The sequence below is a fragment of the Vidua chalybeata genome, chromosome 39 (assembly GCF_026979565.1).
Source record: "Vidua chalybeata isolate OUT-0048 chromosome 39, bVidCha1 merged haplotype, whole genome shotgun sequence".
NCBI classification, from domain to species: domain Eukaryota; kingdom Metazoa; phylum Chordata; class Aves; order Passeriformes; family Viduidae; genus Vidua; species Vidua chalybeata.
In genome coordinates this window covers 23,911-32,661 of record NC_071568.1, presented here as the reverse complement: position 1 = coordinate 32,661, position 8,751 = coordinate 23,911, and the positions used below count along the sequence as shown (strand labels likewise).

Below are 8,751 nucleotides of genomic sequence, written 5' to 3'. Positions count from 1 at the left end.
CTGAGGGGGGGGGGGGGGGGGGGGGGCGGAAAGAGGGGCGTGGCCTGCGCGACGCGCGCATGCGCGGCGCCTCTTTAATTTCGCTGGGGGGGCGTGGCTTGAGCGTCTGCGCGCGCGAGCGTGAAGGGGGCGTGGCCTCTGCTTAAAGGGCCAGCGCGCTTTTAATTGCAAACGTGGGGGAGGGGCGCGCTTCGCGCCACGTGACCCGCGCTGGCCCCGCCCCCCCCCCCCCCCCCCAAAAAATAAACGACTCCGGAGCCTCGTTGTGGTTTTTATTAATGGCGAAATCATTAATTAATTAATTAATTAATTGATGAGTTAATGAACCAACAGCCGGGGGGGGGGGGGGGGGGTGGGGGGAGGGGTGGCGCCGTCCGGGTGGGGGAGGGGCGGTCACAGCGTCGGTCACATGCGGGGGGGGCCCGGGGGGGGTCAGGCCAGCGCCAGCACTGCGGGGGAGGGGAGAGAGGCGTCACCTGGGCTCACCTGGGCACACCTGAGCTCACCTGGGCACACCTGAGTCCCCCTACAGGTGTCCTTTGACCCCCCCATTGTCTCTCCAGGTGTCCTCTGTGCCCTCCTGTCGCCGCCCAGGTGTGCCCAGGTGTGTCCCTGCTGTGCCCAGGTGTGCCCAGGTGTGTCCCTGCTGTGCCCAGGTGTGCCCAGGTGTGTCCCTGCTGTGCCCACGTGTCCCTCTCAGGTGTCCCAAATCCCCCCCCCCCCCCAGGTGTCCTCAGGGAGTTCCAGTTCCCCCCCCCCCCCCCCAGGTGTGCCCAGGTATCAAAAATCCCCCCAGGTGTATCCCAGGAGCCCCCCAGGTGTGCCCAGCTCCCCCCAGGTGTGCCCAGGTATCTCAGGTGCCCCCCCAGGTGTCCTCAGGTGTATCCCCAACCCCCCCAGGTGTGCCCAGGTGTCCCCCCAGGTGTGCCCAGCTCCCCCCAGGTATCCCCAACCCCCCCAGGTGTGTGCCCAGGTGTGCCCCCAGCTGTGCCCAGGTGTGCCCCTCACCTGTCAGCGCCTCCTGAGCGAAGTATTTGACGTCGACGTCCTGGTCCTGCGTCAGCTTCTCCAGCACCGGCTTCACCTCGGTCTGCAGCGTCCTGCAGGGGACACAGGTGAGACACAGGTGAGATACAGGTGAGACAGGTGAGATATGGACAGGTGAGACACAGGTGAGAGACAGGTGAGACACAGGTGAGACACAGGTGAGACAGGTGAGACATGAACAGGTGACACAGGTGAGACACAGGTGAGACACAGGGGACACAGGTGAGACAGGTGAGACACAGGTGAGATACAGACAGGTGAGACACAGGTGAGACAAGTGAGACATGGACAGGTGAGACAGGGACAGGTGAGGCACAGGTGAGACACAAACAGGTGAGGGACAGAGAGGTCAGACAGGTGAGATACAGGTGAGATGTGGACAGGTGGGACAGGTGTGGGACCCAAACCCATATGACCCAGTCCTAACCCATATAACCCAGTCCAAACCAGTATAAACCAGTGCTCCCAGTATAAACCAGTATAAACCAGTATAACCAGTACCCGCTGTCCAGGATGGGCCCGATGCGCTGCAGCCCACACCAGTATAACCCAGTATAACCCAGTATAAACCAGTATAACCCAATAAAACCAGTCCAAACCAGTATAACCAGTATAAACCAGTCCAAACCAGTATAAACCAGTGCTCCCAGTATAAACCAGTATAAACCAGTATAAACCAGTACCCGCTGTCCAGGATGGGCCCGATGCGCTGCAGTGCACACCAGTACACCCAGTATGACCAGTATAAACCAGTATAACCACTATAACCCAGTATAAACCAGTACAAACCAGTATAAACCAGTGCTCCCAGTATAAACTAGTATAAACCAGTATAAACCAGTATAGACCAGTATCCGCTGTCCAGGATGGGCCCGATGCCCTGCAGCCCACACCAGTATAAACCAATATAAACCAGTATAACCCAACATAACCCAGTAAAACCAGTCCAAACCAGTGCTCCCAGTCCAAACCAGTCCAAACCAGTATAAACCAGTGCTCCCAGTATAAACCAGTATAACCAGTATAACCAGTACCCACTGTCCAGGATGGGCCCGATGCGCTGCAGCGCACACCAGTATAAACCAATATAAACCAGTATAACTGCTATAACCCAACATAACCCAGTAAAACCAGTCCAAACCAGTATAAACCAGTGCTCCCAGTATAAACCAGTAAAGACCAGTATAAACCAGTATAACCAGTACCCGCTGTCCAGGATGGGCCCGATGCGCTGCAGGGACTTGGCCACGTTGAAGCGAACGTTGGCCACGGCGTCGGCGGCCATGCGCAGCACGGTGGGCAGCATCTGCGTGGTGGTCACCTCCTGGCCACACACCTCGGACAGCACCTGCGCAGGTGGGACACAGGTGAGACACAGGTGAGACATGGACAGGTGAGATACAGGTGAGATATGGACAGGTGAGACAGGGACAGGTGAGACAGGGCCATGGGCAGCATCTGCGTGGTGGTCACCTCCTGGCCACACACCTTGGACAGCACCTGCGCAGGTGAGACACAGGTGAGACACAGGTGAGAGACAGGTGAGATACAGGTGTAATATGGACAGGTGAGACATGTGATACAGGTGAGACACAGGTGTGACAGGTGAGACAGGTGAGATATGGACAGGTGAGATGGGACAGGTGAGATATAGACAGGTGTGATAGGGACAGGTGAGACAGGTGAGACATGGACAGGGATTGGGGACATCCATTGCTCATGCCCAGGTGTGCCCAGGTGTGTTCCTATTCCTCTCAGGTGTGCTGTGTCTGTGCCCAGGTGTGCCCAGGTGTGTTTCTATCCCCCTCAGGTGTGCTGTGGCTGTGCCCAGGTGTGCCCAGGTGTGTTCCTATCCCTCTCAGCTGTGGCCAGGTGTGCTGTGGCTGTGCCCAGGTGTGTTCCTACCCCTCTCAGGTGTGCTGTGTCTGTACCCAGGTGTGTTCCTATTCCTCTCAGGTGTACCCAGGTGTGCCCAGGTGTGTTCCTATCCCCCTCAGGTGTGCCCAGGTGTACCCAGGTGTGTTCCTATTCCTCCCAGGTGTACCCAGGTGTGTTCCTATCCCTCTCAGCTGTGCCCAGGTGTGCTGTGGCTGTGCCCAGGTGTGCCCAGGTGTGTTCCTATCCCTCTCAGGTGTGCCCAGGTGTATCCAGGTGTGCCCAGGTGTGCTGTGGCTGTGCCCAGGTGTGCTCCCAGGTGTGCCCAGGTCTGTTCCTATCCCTCTCAGCTGTGCCCAGGTGTGCTGTGGCTGTGCCCAGGTGTGCCCAGGTACCCACGTTGATGCAGAAGAGCGTGGTCATGCGGTGCAGGTAGTTGGGGTCGGCGGCCATGGCGAGCACCTTGGGCACGATGGTGCCCTGTGCCCAGGTGTGCCCGAAGCGCTCCACCAGCTTGCGCAGGTTACTGGTGGCGGCCTCGCGGATGGCGTACACTGCGGGGAAACCAGTACGGACCAGTTTGTACCAGTACGGACCAGTTTGTACCAGTACGGACCAGTTTGTACCAGTACGGACCAGTTTGTACCAGTATGGACCAGTTTGGAAAGGTATAAACCAGTACGGACCAGTATAAACCAGTATGGACCAGTTTGGAAAGGTATAAACCAGTACAGACCAGTATAAACCAGTATAGATCAATATAAACCAGTACAGACCAGTATAAACCAGTATGGACCAGTTTGGAAAGGTATGAACCAGTATAAACCAGTATGGACAGTTCACCCCAGTCTCCTCCCAGTCTCCTCCTAGTCCCTCCCAGTCCATCCCAGTCCATCCCAGTTCATCCCAGTCCCTCCCAGTCCATCCCAGTCCGTCCCAGTTCCCTCCCAGTCCATCCCAGTCCGTCCCAGTTCCCTCCCAGTTGCTCCCAGTCCCTCCCAGTACCGTGATCCACCAGCCAGGCCATGCAGAGCGAGTTCAGCTTCTCATCGAAGAACTCCACGCCCTGAGGAGGAGCAGACACCAGTAAGAACCAGTATAAACCAGTATAAACAAGTATAAACCAGTACAAACCAGTATAAACCAGTACAAACCAGTACACACCCACAGGAACCAGTAAGGATCGGCATAAACCAGTATGAACCAGTATGAACCAACCCCTCCCAGTATATCCCAGTCCATCCCAGTCCATCCCAGTATATCCCAGTATATCCCAGTTCCCTCCCAGTATATCCCAATGCCCTTATACAAGCCCATACAGGGCTGTAACTCCCTCCCAGTATATCCCAGTATATCCCAGTCCCTCCCAGTATATCCCAGTGCCCCCATACACAGCTCCAACCCCCTCCCAGTCCATCCCAGTCCATCCCAGTCCCTCCCAGTCCATCCCAGTCTCCTCGTACAAGGCCGTAACTTCACCGCAGCGCCCCGTACACGGCTCCAGCTCCCTCCCAGTATACCCCAGTCCCTCCCAGTATATCCCAGTCCCTCCCAGCTCCCTCCCAGTATATCCCAGTGCCTCCTAATGCCTCTCCCAGTCCATCCCAGTCCATCCCAGTGCCCCCATACGAGCCCATACAAAGCCGTAACTTCACTGCAGTGCCCCGTACACGGCTCCAGCTCCCTCCCAGTATATCCCAGTATATCCCAGTCGCTCCCAGCTCCCTCCCAGTATATCCCAGTGCCTCCCAGTATATTCCAGTCCCTCCTAGGCTTCTCCCAGTATATCCCAGTGCCCCCATACGTGCCCATACAAAGCCATATCTCCACCGCGGTGCCCCGTACACGGCTCCAGCTCCCTCCCAGTCCATCCCAGTATATCCCAGTCACTCCCAGCTCCCTCCCAGTATATCCCAGTGCCTCCCAGTGCCTCCCAGTCTCACCAGCTGGCCGGCCAGCAGCGGCATGTACTCGATGATGGCCAGCCGGACTCTCCACTTGGCGTCCTCGGCCAGCTCGACGATGGCCGGCAGCAGCGACTGCGAGAGCTGCCGGATGCCGATCACCTCGTTCACGCAGTCCAGGTTGGAGATGATGTTCAGCCGCACCTCGGGGCACTGGGACAGACTGGGAGTTACTGGGAGGGACTGGGAGTTACTGGGAGGGACTGGGAGTTACTGGGAGGGAACTGGGAGAGACTGGGATGAACTGGGAGAGACTGGGATGGACTGGGAGGGAGCTGCAGTTCACAAAGTCGCCACCAGAGGGAGCTGCGAAAACACTGGGAATGCATTGAGGGGACTGGGAGGGGACTGGGGGGGACTGGGAGGGACTGGGAGTTACTGGGAGGGACTGGGATGGACTGGGAGGGACTGGGATGGACTGGGAGGGACTGGGAGTTACTGGGAGGGACTGGGAGTTACTGGGAGGGAACTGGGAGAGACTGGGATGGACTGGGAGGGAGCTGCAGTTCACAAAGTCGCCACCAGAGGGAGCTGCGAAAACACTGGGAATGCATTGAGGGGACTGGGGGGAACTGGGATGGACTGGGAGTTACTGGGAGGGCATTGGGAGGGAACTGGGAGTTACTGGGAGTTACTGGGAGGGACTGGGAGGGAACTGGGAGGGAACTGAGAGTTACTGGGAGGGACTGGGAGAGACTGGGAGGGGACTGGGGGGAACTGGGAGGGACTGGGAGTTACTGGGAGGGAACTGGGAGGAAGCTGCAGTTCACAAAGTCGCCACCAGAGGGAGCGGCAAAACACTGGGAGTGCATTGAGGGGACTGGGGGGGACTGGGAGGGACTGGGAGGGACTGGGATGGACTGGGAGGGACTGGGAGAGACTGGGAGGGGACTGGGAGTTACTGGGAGGGACTGGGAGGGGACTGGGAGTTACTGGGAGAGACTGGGAGGGGACTGGGAGTTACTGGGAGGGACTGGGATGGACTGTGAGGGAACTGGGAGAGACTGGGAGGGACTGGGATGGAGCTGCAGTTCACAAAGTCGACACCAGAGGGAGCTGCGAAAACACTGGGAGTGCATTGGGAGGACTGGGAGGGGACTGGGAGGGACTGGGAGGGACTGGGAGGGAACTGGGAGGGAACTGGGAGGGACTGGGAGGGAACTGGGAGGGACTGGGAGGGAACTGGGAGGGCATTGGGAGGGACTGGGAGGCCTCACTGGGATGGGGTGCCAGTGGATGTTGGCTCCCCAGCCGTGCCCAGGTGTGCCCAAGTATGTCACAGGTGTGCCCAGGTGTGTCACAGGTGTACCCAGGTGTGCCCAGCTGTGCCCAGGTGTGCCCAGGTGTGCCCAGGTGCCTCACCTCGTCCTTGAGCTGTGCCAGGAACAGGGGCAGCAGGTGCGCCCAGGTGTATCCCCATGTAACCCCACGTGTTCCAGGTGTACCCAGCTGTGCCCAGGTGTACCCAGCTGTGCCCAGGTGTGCCCAGGTGTGCCCAGGTGCCTCACCTCGTCCTTGAGCTGTGCCAGGAACAGGGGCAGCAGGTGCACCCAGGTGTATCCCCGTGTAACCCCACGTGTTCCAGGTGTACCCAGGTGTACCCAGGTGTGCCCAGGTGTGCCCAGGTGTGCCCAGGTACCTCACCTCGTCCTTGAGCTGTGCCAGGAACAGGGGCAGCAGGTGCGCCCAGGTGTATCCCCATGTAACCCCACGTGTTCCAGGTGTACCCAGCTGTGCCCAGGTATACCCAGGTGTACCCAGGTGTGCCCAGGTGTGCCCAGGTGTGCCCAGGTGCCTCACCTCGTCCTTGAGCTGTGCCAGGAACAGGGGCAGCAGGTGCTCCACCGTGTTGTCCTTGCCCAGGATCGGCGACAGCCCCATGATCACCGAGGCCAGCGCCGACTTCACGTGCTGGTTGGCATCGGACACCAGCTCCTGCACAGGTGGCACAGGTGGCACAGGTGAGCTCACCTGGCCCCCGGGGGGGAGGGGCAGAGTGGCTCTGAGGCCACCGGGAGACGACCAAAGGTGTCCCCGGAGCGTCGCGCCACACCAGGTGTGCCCACGAGGTGTGCCCAGGTGGGTCCAGGTGTGCCCAGCTGGGTCCAGGTGTGCCCAGGTGGGTCCAGGTGTGTCCAGGTGGGTCCCTCCACCCCGGAATGTGCCCAGGTGTGCCCACAAGGTGTGCCCAGGTATGTCCAGGTGGGTCCCACCACCCCAGGTGTGCCCACAAGGTGTGCCCAGGTGGGTCCCTCCACCCCAGGTGTGCCCACGAGGTGTGCCCAGGTGTGTCCAGGTGGGTCCCACCACCCCAAAATGTGCCCAGGTGTGCCCACAAGGTGTGCCCAGGTGGGTCCCACCACCCCAGGTGTGTCCACAAGGTGTGCCCAGGTGGGTCCAGGTGTGTCCCTCCACCCCAGGTGTGCCCACAAGGTGTGCCCAGGTGGGTCCCACCACCCCGAAATGTGCCCAGGTGTTCCCACAAGATGTGCCCAGGTGTGTCCAGGTGGGTCCCTCCACCCCAGGTGAGTCCCACCACCCCGAAGTATCTCAGGTGTGTCCCCAGGTGTGCCCAATGCCCCCAGTGTGTGCCCACGTGTGTCCAGGTGTGTCCCCAGGTACCCCAGGTGTGCCCAGGTAGATGCCAGGTGCGCCCAGGTACCCCCTGGTGTGCCCAGGTGGATCCCAGCTATGCCCAGGTAGATGCCAGGTGTGCCCCAGGTGTGCCCAGGTGCCCCCAGGTGCCCCCAGCTGTGCCCCAGGTGTGCCCAGGTGCGCCCAGGTGTGCCCAGGTGCCTCCAGCTGTGCCCCAGCTGCCCCCAGGTGTGCCCAGGTGTGCCCAGGTGCGCCCAGGTGCTCACCTTGATGCAGGGCAGGATCTGGCCCATGATCACGGCCTCGCGGCAGTCCGGGGACAGGTTCTCGCAGAACTCTGGGGACACCGGGGGGGGACACCGAGGTTGGCTCGGGGACGCCAAAGTTGGGTTGGGGACACCAAAGTTGGGTTGGGGACACCAAATTCGGGTTGAAGAACATCAAATTTGGGTTGGGGACACCAAGTTTGGGTTGGGGACACCAAGGTTGGGTTGAAGGACACCAAAACTGGGTTGGGGACATCAAAGTTGGGTGGAAAGACATCAAGGTGGGGTTGGGGACATCAAGGTGGGGTTGGGGACATCGAGATTGGGTTGGGGACACCAAGGTTTGGTTGGGGACACCAAGGTTTGGTTGGGGACACCAAGGTTTGGTTGGGGACACCAAGGTTTGGTTGGGGACACCAAATTTGGGTTGAAGAACATCAAAGTTGGGTGGAAACCCATCAAGTTTGGGTTGGGGACCCCAAGGTTGAGTTGGGGACATCAAGGTTGGGTTGGGGGCATCAAGGTTGGGTTGGGGACACCAAAATTGGGTTGGGGACACCAAAATTGGGTTGGGGGCACCAAATTTGGGTTGGGGACACCAAGGTTGAGTTGAGGACACCAAAGTTGGGTTGGGGACGTCAAGGTTGGGTTGAAAAACATCAACGTTGGGTTGGGGACACCAAATTTGGGCTGAAGAACGTCAAGATTCAGTTGAGAACGTCAAGGTTGGGTTGGGGACACCAAAGTAGAGTTGAGGACACCAAGGTGGGGTTGGGGACGTCAAGGTTGGGTTGGGGACATCAAGGTTGGGTTGGGGACACCAAGATTGGGTTGAAGAACGTCAAGGTTGAGTTGAGGACACCAAGGTTGGGTTGAGGACACCAAGGTTGAGTTGAGGACACCAAGGTTGGGTTGAGGACACCAAGGTTGAGTTGAGGACACCAAGGTTGGGTTGAAGAACGTCAAGGTTGAGTTGAGGACACCAAGGTTGGGTTGAGGACACC

At 59.2% G+C, this 8,751-nt stretch overlaps 2 protein-coding genes and 2 long non-coding RNA genes across 5 annotated transcripts in view; 2 read left to right on the top strand and 2 right to left on the bottom strand.

The window, feature by feature from the left end:
* Positions 1 to 255: 255 nt before the first annotated feature.
* PPP2R1A (protein phosphatase 2 scaffold subunit Aalpha) overlaps positions 256 to 8,751 on the bottom strand; it is a 16,715-nt gene continuing 8,219 nt past the window's right edge. Inside the window, exons 8-15 of the mRNA XM_053968652.1 lie at positions 7,748 to 7,818; positions 6,687 to 6,821; positions 4,866 to 5,039; positions 3,928 to 3,988; positions 3,322 to 3,476; positions 2,253 to 2,395; positions 1,009 to 1,100; positions 256 to 449 (exon numbers count right to left, since the gene is read on the bottom strand). Coding sequence (XP_053824627.1) covers positions 433 to 449; positions 1,009 to 1,100; positions 2,253 to 2,395; positions 3,322 to 3,476; positions 3,928 to 3,988; positions 4,866 to 5,039; positions 6,687 to 6,821; positions 7,748 to 7,818 — 848 coding nt within the window. The 3' untranslated portion in view covers positions 256 to 432. The remainder of the gene's footprint in view (positions 450 to 1,008; positions 1,101 to 2,252; positions 2,396 to 3,321; positions 3,477 to 3,927; positions 3,989 to 4,865; positions 5,040 to 6,686; positions 6,822 to 7,747; positions 7,819 to 8,751) is intronic.
* LOC128802346 (uncharacterized) lies at positions 1,041 to 1,364 on the top strand. The gene is made up of 3 exons (XR_008435375.1): positions 1,041 to 1,126; positions 1,206 to 1,229; positions 1,340 to 1,364. It is a non-coding gene; the product is annotated as an uncharacterized LOC128802346 (long non-coding RNA).
* On the top strand, positions 2,436 to 3,311 carry LOC128802345 (uncharacterized). Of its 2 annotated transcripts, XR_008435374.1 has the most exons (4): positions 2,436 to 2,466; positions 2,644 to 2,836; positions 2,983 to 3,188; positions 3,252 to 3,311. It is a non-coding gene; the product is annotated as an uncharacterized LOC128802345 (long non-coding RNA). The 2 variants fall into 2 exon arrangements; XR_008435373.1 differs by lacking the exon at positions 2,436 to 2,466 and having other exon boundaries at positions 2,468 to 2,836.
* Positions 5,366 to 8,751, bottom strand: part of ETFB (electron transfer flavoprotein subunit beta) — a 23,668-nt gene continuing 20,282 nt past the window's right edge. Inside the window, exon 7 of the transcript XR_008435371.1 lies at positions 5,366 to 5,386. The gene's annotated coding sequence lies outside the window, so the exon portion shown is untranslated. The remainder of the gene's footprint in view (positions 5,387 to 8,751) is intronic.